The 14,940-nt window shown below is 41.9% G+C and overlaps 1 protein-coding gene across 5 annotated transcripts in view; it reads left to right on the top strand.

Annotated features, from left to right (window-relative positions):
- Window positions 1-14,940, top strand: part of WLS (Wnt ligand secretion mediator) — a 106,523-nt gene that overhangs the window by 83,965 nt on the left and 7,618 nt on the right. For all 5 annotated transcript variants that reach the window (XM_027114036.1, XM_027114039.1, XM_027114038.1 and 2 more), the window contains one exon: window positions 4,014-4,167. In XM_027114036.1, the coding sequence (XP_026969837.1) occupies window positions 4,014-4,167 (154 nt within the window). The remainder of the gene's footprint in view (window positions 1-4,013; window positions 4,168-14,940) is intronic.

Here is a 14,940-nt window from a genome sequence, read left to right as displayed (position 1 = left end):
CAGGTACTGTATTAATACAATCATCAGAGGATTTATTTTTTAATGTCATTTTGGAATGTCTCAGCAATGAGCTCACCTGAAAGAAAACCTATTGGGTAACTTTCTGAAATAGATCCCAGCCTTAGGTAAAAGGAATGTATTAAAACTCCCATTATACTCTCAGGCTTGCTGGGAGAGCTTGCATTTAAGCCTCATGAAATATAATGCGAAGGGATCTCTCCAGGATATTGAAGCTCTGAGGCCAGGAATGAAAGGCCGACGGAAGCTGTGGAATGCAGTGACCTTGAGGCTTTGTAGTTGGGTACTGAGGTGCAGTCTTTTAATGCCTGCCATTTAAATGGCCTCAGTCATAGCAACCAAGTGATGGCACGTCACAGTCTGGTATTTTAGCCCCTTCCCTCTGGAAAAGAAAGAAGCATTCCATTTAGGGATGGCAGGCAGTAGGGAACAGAAGTGCAATGCAGGAAAGATGGTCACTGACCTTCACTAAGGGGATTGCAGGTGCCTGACATTTAGGTCGAACCACGTGCAGCAAACTCCCAGAGAGCCTTCCCCAGTTCTTTTTTTGTATGTGATCACTTCATTCTGTTACTTACAGAGGAAATGTTTCCAGTAAGAGAGCCTGTGTCTGGGATTTGGAAATCTCGTTGTAAAGTGGAATGTTGGTTGTCAAGACTACTGGGTGTAAAGGGATTTGACCTTCACTTGGCTACAGGGGTATAATTGGGTGGTTTCACACAAAAGTAAATTGTTCAAATGTGAAATCAGGAAAAACGGGGACTTTTAGAATTAAGACTTCAGGCAGAGGGGAGATTCTTTTCTTTTTTTTCTGTTTTTTTGGTTGGGGCTACCTGATTTTTCTCTCTGGAAGTTTAAAGGGGGTGACTGTCACCTCTTTGCCTTGCCATTAATAAGATTTTGGATTTACAAGGCCTGCTCTGTTGAGGCTGCTTATTGTGGTACATATTGGTGGGAATGTACTCGGAGCTCAGGATGTCTCAGGCATGAGTAATTGAGAGAGAAGAGGGGAAAGCACAATGGGGTCTCCAAACAGTAGAGTGACATTATGTATACAGTCCGTTTATGCAAATTCAACTCCTTGCCCTCAGCAGGAAGTAATGCATTTAGAGATTACAAATCAAATAGTATGGGTAATTCTGCAACTGCATTTTAAACAAGTGCAGGTGTCCCAAAGCAAGCATGGGATGGGGGCTTGAATCTACTGTTTCCTCAGCCAGTCCTGGTTCCAATGCATCCCTCATAGTATAAGCATCTCATTTCAGTGCTTCTACTGTAAAACTGTATTTTGCATATATATATCTAGTTTGTTGTATACCAAACATTACTACATCTGGGATACATAGTTCATATAATTACAGATTTGAATATAAAAACCTGTGTATGTATATGTGTGTAGATATATATACACACACATACTGTATAAATATTGTGCTCAATTAAGTGAATTTCAAAGGAAATCTGACCTAATAGTTGCCTCTTAGTCTCTCTAACTAAGAGACTCATCCTATTTAAGATAATATTCCTACTCTTGTGTTGTATAATGGTTAAGAACACCCACCTTTCTGGTGGGTTAGAGCCACAACTTTCTGGCTGAGCAATCCTGGGCAAGATACTCTGTGTCACAGTTTACCACCACTTGAGTGGAGATATTACCTGCCTACCTCATAGAATTGTTATTAAGACTAAATGATATCTTCCACGTATAGTTCTTAGTATAGTGCCTGACACATCATTAGCACTGAATAAACGTTAACTATCATTATCCTTGTTATTATTTCTACAAGTCTTAGCTTTGTTAATATCTACGTTGACGATTTGTTTTAAGTGATAATAAAGGAATATAGTAGAGAGCACTATTTAAATGATTTGACCTATTGACTACTCATTAGGTCATTGACTACTCCTTTTACTTTTAAGTGTAATTATTATGGTTTACTATGGACTGCAATATTTTTTTATTTCTTAGATATTTCCTAAAAGTGACTCTTTCTGTACACCCTTTCTACATCCCTGTATTTGTGCTGGCGTTCTTGCACTCATCCCTGTGCTTTTGCCCATATTGATTCAACAAATATCTGTCTGTAGAGCGCCATTGTGTACCAGGCATGCAGGGAGGTGTTTCCGTAGACGGATCAGTTATGCCAGTCCCAGCAAGAATCAATTTCAGCAAAGTTGTCAATACTGAGTATTCCCAGCTTATATGAGGGGAAGCAGGCTCTCCTGCAGGCCCTTCCCCTAGCTGAGGGGCCCACTGCCTTAACAGAGTAGAAGAAAATAAGAACTGCCTTACTCCACATTACCTTTAGCTCTCCCAGCCTCATTTCCCCTCCTTGATCACATAAAGAAGAGTTCCCTTTGTTATGAGAGCAGGTACATGGATTTCCAAAAACTATCTTAAGGCTACTTCTCCCCTTCCATTATATGCATTAAAAATCATCTTCAGTATGCTCTAAGTATTGTAATTTTTATAAAGTTAGGATATTCTGTACTTAAAAGTAAGAAGAGTGACGTTTGGAGATGTTTCTAAGAAGCAGTCCTAAATAGCTTGAATGCTGGTACATTTTTCTAAAATCATTGATGGTTATGAAATCCTTCTTTGCCATAAAAACTTTCCTGAGCATGTCATATAAAGTGAATTATTTCCCAAAGTAAATAAGAGTTAGTGGTGGTGGTTTGTTTATGAATCACAAAAATGAAAATTATGTATTAACAAGACCAAACTAAAACTGGCAAGTCTATAATCCATTAACCTGGTTAACTGACACTCTAGGTCTTTCAGAAGGAAATACCTGTCCTTATAGCTTTATTCTGCCTGGGGCCCCTGTGGGTCATGGGTTATACAGAGGGTACCAAATGAATATAGACCCACTGCCTCATAAACAGGAGGTGAAATCAACCTGCTTGTTTAAGTCATGAACATTTAGAGGTAGCTTGCCATCTTACACTTTAGCTCCTAGAAGGAGGGGCTCCTAGATATGGTTTATATAACCCAGCCTCATCACAAGAACATCAGTCCAGTACTTTCTTTTACTCCCATTTAAGATTTCCTGGAGCAAGCAGAAGTGGTCAAAATCATTTCATTGATCTCAGAGCTGGCACAAATTATTAGTTCCTCTACTCAGCAGTTTTCTTGACAGTTCTTAGTGCAATCCATATGTCATCAGCCCTTAAAACAATTACCAAGTCATTAACATAGACAAAACCAGCCCCAAAACATTCTTGCCAAATTGTAAAGCATATGAAAGCTTCGTAATTACCTTCGTGAGTGACTTACATAGGGTGACATTATGAAATAAGATTGTTTGAGTGTTTGCTGTGTGCCAGGAAATTTCTAGAAATATTTTTACTTAATTCTCCTTAGTAACCCTGCAAGTTTTTGTTTTGCACTTCAGAAAACTGAAGTTTAGAGTCTTAATCCTACTTCTCTTACATTAAACAGAAAATGAGTGGTAGAGCTGGACTTGAATCCAGGTCTCTGACTTCAAGCCTGTGTCCTTCTGCTTCTCCATACTGCCCCACTCAGGAAAACTACTCACTCCGAGGACCCATTTGCTTATTTAACCAACCCTGTGGTATATCAGGTGCTGAAGATACGGCAGAAAACAAACCAGAACTGGTCTCTGCCTGCAGGGAGTTTACATCCAGCTGGGAAGACAGGTAGCGGAGGAGGAACCATAATTGTAGATGAGCGTTAAGACTCAAATGCCGTTTCATTAAATTAGGGATAATTATGTGCTGCTGTTTTAGGAAGAGACACTACTCAGGTGATGCTGATGCAGCCAAGATGAGAACCACTGACTTTGTGCCTGACACATAGTAAACCCTCAGTTAACCCTAAATTCATACTAGTATGATTCAGATTAAAAGATGGAACCTTACATGGCCCTTCACTTTCACATATATGGAAGAGACTTGGTGTTTATGTTAGTTGGTTCCTATGTTGGAGTTGTTTCTTCTTGGTTCCAATTGAATGTCACTCCTTTATCCTGTAGGTGACTGAAGGCCATTGGAAGTGGGGCGGCGTCACGGTCCAAGTGAACAGTGCCTTTTTTACAGGCATCTATGGCATGTGGAACCTGTATGTCTTTGCTTTGATGTTCTTGTATGCACCATCCCATAAGAACTATGGGGAAGACCAGTCTAATGGTGAGTTCCAGCCTCTTTGGCATAGCTTTAATCAGGATAAGTAGGCTTCTGTCTCTACAAGACTCAGATAGCAAAGGCTCTGGGTTCCCCAGTCGAATGTTCCCTCCAAGTGTGAATGAACACCTCCAGGGACTCTGGGGCCATAAGACAAAACGCCAGCATAGGGCAGATATTTCTATTAAGTCCTCATTTAAAAAAATCTTTAAAATACATTGGGAATATTGCATTCTAGTCTACAATATCTCCCAGTCTTAGTACAAAAATTAAATTTACTTTCCTCAATTTTTTGAACAAAATTGACTGTTGGAAAGTGTGCTACATTTATTCTTCTAGTTTGAGAACCACAATCTGAGATATCGGGTGGATGGGGACTGAGCCCTGAGTGGAAGTGGAGCTAGCTTCGTTTTTCCCCTGCTCATTTTCCTGCAAGCCTGTTGACACATCCAAACCGGTAGCTATTCTCCTGTCCCCATAGCCTTCCTCCCCTTAAGTGCTAGTATGTGCTGTCTTTGGTGCTGCTGCAAGGAGCCTTGGAGAACTTAGTCAGTCCAGTCATTTTATAGATGAGGAAACTGAGACCCAGAGAAGGGAGAGGCTTGCCTGGGGTTTCTCTACCAGCCATGGCAGAGGGAAATGAACATTACTGCCTGGGCTAGTACTGTTAACATGGAAGAGGTGACCTGGTAAACAACACATCTGAGAGCTCCTTTTTCTTTGCATACTTAGGCCTACATTGTCTGGCTCCACCCTTATTCTCTCTTCCCGTTTTCATGCCTGCTTTACCCTGGCCACGTGCCTCCTATTCCCCAAACAAAAGATGCTTTTTGTCAAGTCAGAGCCAGTGCCCTTCACTCTGCCCTGAAGCAGTGATCAGGGCCTTAAGGTCTGCATGTCTGCGTGGCACCAAGGGTTGGCCTTGCTCATAGGAAGTGCTCAGCAAGTGTCTGCTGAGTCGATGGATTTGTATCCCCCCTCCATCTGGGCCTGATAAAACCCTACTCGTCTTTTGGGTCCATTCAAAATGTTTCCTCCTCCTTCAAACCCATTCCTGATCACCCCAGTTGGAGTCTGGCAAGTTACATTCAGTAGAATATTATTGCCATGGGATGTTGGTAGGCTTTAGTAGTCAAATGAGTTTGAGAATCATTGGGGTTTTAATCAGCATTAATATGATTTTACTGCAAGATATCTTAATGCCTTTAGCACATTAATTTGTACTATGTCTTCTAAAATGGGTGGGGGTAACAGCACTTCCAAATTATTATTTTTTAAAATTATTTATTTATTTATTTGGCTGCGCTGGGTCTTAATTGCGGCACACGGATCTGTAGTTGTGGTATACGGGATCTTTAGTTGTGGCATGCGGGGTCTAGTTCCCTGACCAGAGATCAAACCCGGGCCCCCTGCATTGGGAGCACAGAGTCTTAACCACTGGACCACCAGGGTAGTCCCACTTCCAAATTATTAAATCATTTGGCCCTGGAACCCTTTTTCCAGGCATGGTATCTTTTGGAACTGGTGTTCTGAAGAGCAGGCCTGGGGGAACATGACTACGCTTTTCACATGACACTCACCGTGTAGGTGTAGTAGATGAGTTTGCCTGTGCCTTCTCTCTCCTGCTGGAACACTTAACTCCTTAAGGGCCAGGATCGGTTCTTAAGGGTGCTTTGAAAATGTTGAGTGCATTAATGCTTTAGAAATAAGAGTTCTAGATTAGCTTTCTTATTTCACAGATGGGCCAGTGATCTTGAGATAGGTCATCTTGAGATGAACATGAGGGATGGAGCAGGGAGAGGAGGGCATCTGTGCTGAGGGTCAAGGGTCATGGAATGGTCTCAGCCACCATCTGTCCCCAGTATTACACCTGCCTCTTCTGTACAAAAGCATCCTAGACGCCAGGCCTCTCTTCCTTTCTACTCCGTGACTTCCTGTCACACTATCAAGTCCATCTCTGGCCATGGGTCCTGGGCAAGAATAAAGACCTTTGGCTCACCTACCCACCTGCCCAACTCTTGGTTTGATTGAATTCCCTTCTGCAAAGCTTGTGAGCCAGGTAGCCTTCAGCTTCCTTTCCACTGCTAGCACTCTGTGTTTTACTATATGTATGGTAATGGGATCATGTAGTCTCTTAGTGGCCCTCCATAATGCCAAAGGAAGGGATTCTGGGCTTGTGAACAAGAATCTTGATTTCATTTCATGGCCATCCTCTTGGACTTTGACAGAAACCATATGGACTTGTCCTTGACTTGAGAGTATTAAGCAGGAACCTAGTAGGTGGAGTTCCTGCCTTCCAGGGAAATACTACCTAAAGCAATGGCTGGACTTCCTGGGATGTTGGAATAATAATCCTAGCGGGTAACAGTTATGGAGTACTGACCGCGTGCTACAGCACTTTATGGACATAAACTATTCTGGTTGTTTTTGCTGTGGGACTAGTGGCGAACTGCTTCCCTCTCTGTGCACCACTTCTCCCACCTGTACGTGATCTCTTAAAATCTTTTGGGACCATAAAATTCTATGGTTCTCTTCATTCCCGTTAGCAAGGAAGTGGCAGAAGAGCACCTCCTTTCATAAAGTGGTAGCCCAGAGGGTGATTCCGTCACACGTAAGGGATTTCTAAACACTGGTGAGAATTCGCCCAAGCCCAACACTTTCAGGCACATGGGAGGCCAGAGCTGTGGCCAGGCCTGCAGAGGCAGGATGACTGCCTGCCACCCTGTGGCGTCAGATGCTTGAGCCGCGAGCCAAGTGTTAGGCTGCTCCCATGAGGACGTCTTACTCAGCACAGCAGCCACCCTCCTAGGCTTCGAACCTTGCCATTGAGAATAGAACTTGATTTGTTCCCCAACAGATTTGTTGCTGTTTTTGAAGTCTACACAACACACAGATCGGTAATTTCACAGAAAGCTCAAAAGCTATTCTCAACAGGAGGTCATATGCACTGAATCCCTTGCAAAGAAGTGTTTGGAAATGTCCATGGCTGTCCTGGATTGTCATTTATGACAGGGACGTGCCACTGGCATTTAGTGGCCAGATTCTAGGGATGCTAAATGTCCTACAAGGAGCAAAACAGTCCCTTATAGTAAAGAGTTATCCTGCCCCAAATGCCAATAGGGCCCTTGTTGAAAAACATTCAAGCAATCTAGCAGGCAGACTCTTTTGGGACCCTGTTCTGATCATAAACACAATTTTTAGTCACACGATTTAGCAGCCGTGCAGTGGTGACATGACCCACTGTGACTTTGCAGAAGCCCGTAAGCCCCTAGCAGCTTGTTGTGCCCTTAGCTTACCTGGCTGGTGCCGTGCCCTGTGCATTTGGAAAGGGCTCTTCCAAGTTGGGTTCTCCGATCATTTTTCTTCTCTGCTCTCTTCCCTTTTCATCTCTTCATCCGCCGCCAGATCACACAAGGTATCGTAGGAATTATGGAGCGTTTGTCAAAATTTTGAAGCTCCTTGGAAAAAGCTAATTTGGAATATTACATGGAAACCTAGAAAATGAACTCTCAGAGGGATACACTGTATTTTTTTAAATATATCTTTATTGGAGTATAACTGCTTCACAATACTGCGCTAGCCTCTGTCGCACAACAAAGTGAATCAGCCACGTGCATACATACATCCCCATATCCCCTCTGTCTTGAGCCTCCCTCCCTATCCCACCCCTCTAGGTCATCACAAAGCACCGAGCTGCTCTCCCTGTGCTATGCTGCTGCTTCCCACTAGCTATCTATTTTACATTTGCTAGTGTATATATGTCCCTGCTACTCTCACTTTGCCAAGGCTTCCCCCTCCGCTCCGTGTCCTCAAGTCCATTCTCTATGTCTACATCTTTGTTACTGCCCTGCCACTAGGTTCGTCAGTACCATTTTTTTGTTGTTGTTGTTTTTAGATTCCACATAGATGCGTTAGCATATGGTATTTGTTTTTCTCTTTCTGACTTACTTCACTCGTATGACAGACTCTAGGTCCATCCACCTTATTACAAATAACTCAGTTTCGTTCCTTTTTATGGCTGAGTAATATTCCGTTGTATATATGTGCCCCATCTTCTTTATCCATTCATCTGTCGATGGACATTAAGGTTGCTTCCATGTCCTGGCTATTGTAAATAGTGCTGCAGTGAACACTGTGGTACATGTCTCTCTTTGAATTATGGTTTTCTCAGGGTATATGCCCAGTAGTGGGATTGCTGGGTCATATGGTAGTTCTATTTTTAGTTTTTTAAGGAACCTCCATGCTGTTCTCTGTAGTGGCTGTATCAACTTACATTCCCACCAACAGTGCAGGAGGGTTCCCCTTACACTACACCCTTTCCAGCATTTACTGTTTCTAGATTTTTTGATGATGGCCATTATGACTGGTGTGAGGTGATAACTCATTGTAGTTTGGATTTGCATTTCTCTAATAATTAGTGATGTTGAGCATCTTTTCATTTGCCTCTTGGCCATCTGTATGTCTGCTTTGGTGAAATGTCTATTTAGGTCTTCCATGCATTTTTAAATTGGATTGTTTGTTTTTTTGATATTGAGCTCCATGAGCTGTTTGTATATTTTGGAGATTGATCCTACTTCCATTGTTTCATTTGCAAATATTTTCTCCCATTCTGAGGGTTGGCTTTTCATTTTGTTTATGGTTTCCTTTGCTGTGCAAAAGCTTTTATGTTTAATTAGTTCCCGTTTTTTATTTTTGTTTTTATTTTCATTACTCTAGGAGGTGGGTGGAAAAAGATCTTGCTGTGGTTTATGTCAAAGAATGTTTTTCCTATGTTTTCCTCTAAGAGTTCTATAGTGTCTGGTCTTACATTTAGGTCTTTAATCCATTTGGAGTTTATTTTTGTGTATGGTATTAGGGAGTGTTCTAATTTCATTCTTTTTTTTTTTGCGATACATGGGCCTCTCACTGTTGTGGCCTCTCCCGTTGTGAAACACAGGCTCCGGAAGCGCAGGCTCAGCAGCCATGGCTCACGGGCCCAGTCGCTCCGCGGTATGTGGGACCTTCCCGGACCGGGGCACGACCCCGTGTCCCCTGCATCGACAGGCAGACTCTCAACCACTGCGACACCAGGGAAGCCCTAATTTCATTCTTTTACATGTAGCTGTCCAGTTTTCGCAGCACCACTTATTGAAGAGGCTGCCTTTTCTCCATTGTATGTTCTTGCCTCCCTTGTCGTAAATTAGGTGGCCATATGTGTGTGGGTTTATCTCTAGGCTTTCTATCCTGTACCATTGATCTATATTTTTGTTTTTATGCCAGTACCATACTATCTTGATTACTGTAGCTTTGTAGTATAGTTTGAAGTCAAGGAGCCTGATTCCTCCGGCTCCGTTTTTCTTTCTCAAGTTTGCTTTGGCTATTCAGGGTCTTTTGTGTTTCCATACAAACTGTAAAATTTTTTCTAATTCTCTGAAGAATGCCATTGGTAATTTGATAGGGATTGCATTGACTCTGTAAATTGCTTTGGGTAGTGTAGTCATTTTGACAATATTGATTCTTCCAATCCAAGAACATGGTGTATTTCTCCATCTGTTTATGTCATCTTTGATTTCTTTCATCAGTGTTTTATAGTTTTCTGAGTACAAGTCTTTCGCCTCCTTAGGTAGGTTTATTCCTAGGTATTTTATTCTTTTTGTTGCGATGGTAAATGGGATTGTTTCCTTAATTTCTCTTTCTGATTTTTTTGTTGTTAGTGTATAGGAATACCAGAGATTTCTGTGCATTTATTTTGTATCCTGCAACCTTACCAAATTCATTGATTAGTTCTAGTAGTTTTTTGGTGGCATCTTTAGGATTTTCTATGTATAGTATCATGTCATCTGCAGACAGTGACAGTTTTATTTCTTCTTTTCCCATTTGTATTCCTTTTATTTCTTTTTCTTCTCTGATTGCTGTGGCTAGGTCTTCCAAAACTATGTTGAATAAGAGTGGTGAGAGTAGACATCCTTGTCTTGTTCCAGATCTTAATAGAAATGCTTTCAGTTTTTCACCACTGAGTATGATGTTTGCTGTGGGTTTGTAATATGCGGCCTTTATTATGTTGAGGTAGGTTCCCTCTGTGCCCATTTTCTGGAGGGTTTTTATCATAAAGGGGTGTTGAATTTTGTCAAAAGCTTTTTCTGCATCTATTGAGATGATCATATGGTTTTTATTCTTCAATTTGTTAATATGGTGTATCACATTGATTGATTCGCATATTTTGAAGAATCCTTCATCCCTGGGATAAATCCCACTTGATCATGGTGTATGACCCTTTTAATGTATTGTTGGCTTCTGTTTGCTAGTATTTTGTTCAGAATTTTTGTGTCTATGTTCATCAGTGATATTGGTCTATAATTTTCTTTTTTGTAATATCTTTTTCTGGTTTTGGTATCAGGGTGATGGTAGCTTTGTAGCATGAATTTGGGAGTGTTCCTTCCCCTGCAATTTTTTGGAAGAGTTTGAGAAGAATCAGTTTTAGCTCTTCTCTAAATGTTTGATAGAATTCACCTGTGAAGCCATCTGGTCCTGGACTTTTGTTTGTTGGAAGATTTTTAATTACAGTTTCAATTTAATTACTTGTGATAAGTCTGTTTATATTTTCTGATTTTTCCTGGTTCAGTCTTGTAAAATTGTACCTTTCCAAGAATTTGTCCATTTCTTCGTGGTTGTCCATTTTATTGGCATATAGTTTGTAGTAGTGTCTTATAATCCTTTGTATTTCTGTGGTGTCAGTTGTGATTTCTGCTTTTTCTTTACTAATTTTATTGATTTGCGTCCTCTCCCCTTTTTTCTTGATGAGTCTGGCTAATGATTTATCAATTTTGTTTATCTTCTCAAAGAACCAGCTTTTATTTTTATTGATGTTTGCTATCGCTTCCTTCATTTCTTTTTCATTTATTTCTGATCTGATCTTTATGATTTCTTTCCTTCTGCTAACTTTGGGGTATTTTTGTTCTTCTTTCTCTAATTCCTTTAGGTCTAGGGTTAGATTGTTTACTTGAGATTTTTCTTGTTTCTTGAGGTGAGATTGAATTGCTATAAACTTCCCCCTTAGAACTGCTTTTGTGTTCCATAGGTTTTGGGTCGTGATGTTTTTGTTGTCATTTGTTTCTGTGTATTTTTTTATTTCTTCTTTGATTTCCTCAGTGATCTCTTGGTTATTTAGTAGCTCACTGTTTAGCCTCCATGTATTTGTGGTTTTTACAGTATTTTTCCTGTAATTGATTTCCAGTCTCATAGCATTGTTGTCAGAAAAGATGCTTGATGATTTCAATTTTTTTAAATTTACCAAGGCTTGATTTGTGACCCAAGAGGTGATCTATCCTGGAGAATGTTCTGTGTCTACTTGAGAAGTGTATTCTGCAACTTTAGGGTGGAATGTTCTATAAATATCAATTAAATCTATCTGGTCTATTGTGTCATCTAAAGCTTGTGTTTCCTTATTTATTTTCTGTTTGGATGATCTGTCCATTGGTTTAAGTGGGGTGTTAAAGTCCCCTACTATTATTGTGTTACTGTCGATTTCTCCTTTCATGGTTGTTAGCATTGGCCTTATGTCTTGAGGTGGGTTTATGCACCCTATGTTAGGTGCCTAAACATTTATAATTGTTATATCTTCTTCTTGGATTGATTCCTTGATCATTACATAGTGTCCTTCCTTATCTCTTGTGACAGTCTTTAACGTCTATTTTATCTGATATGCGTATTGCTACTCCAGCTTTCTTGTGATTTCCATTTGCATGGAATATCTTTTTCCATTCCTTCACTTCCAGTCTGTATGTGTCCATAGGTCTGAAGTGGGTCTCTTGTAGACAGGCATATATATGGGTCTTGTTTTTATATCCATTTAGCCAGTCTGTGTCTTTTGGTTGGGGCATTCAGTCCATTTATGTTCAAGGTTATTATCGATATGTATGTTCCTATTACCATTTTCTTAATTGTTTTGGGTTTGTTTTTGTGGGTCTTCTTCTTCTCTTGTGTTTCCTGCCTAGAAAAGTTTCTTTAGCATTTGTTGTAAAGCTGGTTTGGTAGTGCTGAATTCGCTTAGCTTTGGCTTGTTTGAAAAGCTTTTGATTTCTCCATTGAATCTGAATGAGATCCTTGCTGGGTAGAGTAATCTTGCTTATAGGTTTTCCTCTTTCAGCACTTAAAGTATATCCTGCCACTCCCTATGGCCTGCAGAGTTTCTGCTGAAAAGTCAGCTGATAACCTTATGGGATTTCCTTTGTATGTTATTTTTTGTTTTTCCCTTTTAATATTTTTTCTTTGAATTTAATTTTTGTTAGTTTGATAAATATGTGGTTTGATGTGTTTCTTTTGAGGTTTATCTTGGATGGGACTCTGTGCTTCTTGGACTTGCGTGACTATTTCCTTTCCCATGTTAGGGAAGTTTTCCACTATAATCTCTTCAAATATTTCCAAAGACCCATTCTTTTTCTCTTCTTCTGGGACCCCTATAATTTGAATGTTGGTGCATTTAGTGTTGTCCCAGCGGTGTCTGAGATTGCCTTCAATTCTTTTCATTCTTTTTCTTTATTCTGCTCCTCGGCAGGTACTTCCACCCTTTTGTCTTCCAGCTCACTTATTCATTCCTGTGCCTCAGTTATATTCTGTTACTAATTTCTTCTAGTGTATTTTTCATTTCAGTTATTGTGTTGTTCATCTGTGTTTGCTTGTTCTTTACTTCTTCTACAGCTTTCTCAAACATTTCTTGTATTTTCTCAGTCTGTGCCTCCATTCTATTTCTGAGATTCTGGATCATCTTTACTATCATTACTCTGAATTCTTTTTCAGGGAGATTGCCTATTTCTTCTTCATTTATTTGGTCTTATAGGTTTTTACCTTGCTCCTTCATCTGTGACATATTTTTTTGCCATCTAATTTTTTTTGTTTTTTTGATGAGTGGGATTGTGTTCCTGTCTTACTGGTTGTTTGGCCTGAAGCTTCCAACACTGGAGTTTGTAGGCTGTTGGGTAGAGCTGGGTCTTGGTGCTGAGATGAGGATTTCTGGGAGACCTCACTCCGATGAATATTCCCTGGAGTCTGAGGTTCTCTGTTAGTCCAGTGGTTCGGACTCGGAGCTCCCACCGCAGGATCTTTGGCCAGACCCCCAGCTCATGAACCAAGATCCCACAAGCTGCCCAGAGCAGCCAAAAAAAAAAGGGGGGGAGAACAATAACAAAGTAAAAAATAAAATTATACTAAGAAATTAACAGATATGTTAGAAAGAATGTAAAAATAAAAATAGAGATGAAACAACAGATGGAAGGCAAAACAGAACCACAGTAATAAAAAAGAGGAGGAGAAAAGAAGAAAAGGTGGAAAAGGCCTTAGCTATGGAGGGTGGGGCCTAAGCAGGGGTGGGGTTTGGGCAGTGGGCGGGCCCTATGCTTAGGACACACAGGGCTGGAAAAGGCCCTGGGGATTTTGGGGGTGGGGCTTAGGCTCAATGGAACAGAAGGGGCCCAGGTGTGCCTCCCGCCTCTGGTCTCAGAGCACTGGGGACCCCACCTGGGAGCTCAGTAGGTTTCCCTGGCTCAAGTGGGTGGGGCCAACGCCTTCTGTTCCTCTCCCGCTCCTCCGGTCCTGGAGGCCCCCTCCTGCGTGCCTCTCCTGATCTCCTCCCCGTCTCCCTCCTATGCCCCCAGGACCCACGCAGCCTGGAGTGGGCCTCTGAGGGCGTAGGACCTGGCCCGAGAATCGGGCAGACTTCTCTGGATGATTGGGCAGGTGATGCGCTGGGCGTGCTCCCCCTGATCCAAGCCTCCAAGGGTGAACCCCTTCCCCTCTCAGCCACCCCTCAAGGGCACCGGTCCTGTCTGGCCTCCACTTCTCCTACCTCCTCAGTCCCCCCACGTCCTACCAGTTCGCTTGGGGGTTCCTCCTGTCACCTTGGGCTTTGAGGTACCCCACCAGCATCCTGCCGGTGCCCAAGTTGTGGGGAGATGCAAACTCCTCATCTTCCCACACTGCCCTACAGTGTATTTTTAAATTCTCCGACTCTCTGGATAGCATTCCTCCTCCTTCCTCAGCCTTCCCATGCTCCTTTTCCTTTCTTGTGGAAAGTTTTTATTTTTAAATGCCTTGGACTCCCTCCCCACTCTAGCTTTTAAGGTCCAGAGCCAAGAATTTGGATCTCTTGCTATGGAGAATGAATCCTAGGTATGTGGCTCTTCTTGCCTTCGTGAGATGGATCCTGAGTGGAGCTCTGGAGAAAGCTCATTTCCAGGAACTTGGCAAGCAGTTTCTGATGCAGCAGAGGCCAGAGGGGCTAAGGAAAGAGAAAAAACCATTGAGAAGTGTTGTTTTGTTTGGGAGATGGAGAGAGATGCTGAGAAGTGTGTGTGTGTGTGTGTGTGGAGGGGGAGTGGATAGGAAGGAAATGAAAGCAGAGAGCACAGACTTTTGCTTCTCCCTTTTGGTCAAGGAATGGACAGAGAGAAAGTGGGCAGCAGGTTTGAGAGAGGGTCAGTTTCCAAAGAACATTTTCTCTCACGTAATTCTGTTTATTGTGTGGCTCGGAAAATGAGCCTTAAAAATGAACAAGTGAGTGCCTCAGTGCCTCGCACTGTGCTGGGTTTGAGAGGATGAGTGACAAAGACACATGCTTGTTCTCACAGAGCTAGCAGTCTGATCTAGGAGATAAGACTTCCTCCTCTGCCTCCTGAAACATGGGACGTGGCAGGACAGCTCCAGCCAGGGTGTCCAAGCGAGAATGTTTTCATGTTGTCAGCGGCTGATTGGTGCCGCAGGGGTGTGGTTCTCCAGGGTCCTAACTGTCGGTGGATCCACCATAGC

This window comes from Aethalodelphis obliquidens, unplaced genomic scaffold (assembly GCF_003676395.1).
Source record: "Aethalodelphis obliquidens isolate GAN/ISIS:26980383/991018 unplaced genomic scaffold, ASM367639v1 scaffold13, whole genome shotgun sequence".
Taxonomy (NCBI): domain Eukaryota; kingdom Metazoa; phylum Chordata; class Mammalia; order Artiodactyla; family Delphinidae; genus Aethalodelphis; species Aethalodelphis obliquidens.
Note: the sequence above shows the minus strand (reverse complement) of the source record. Positions and strands in the feature narration are given on the sequence as shown.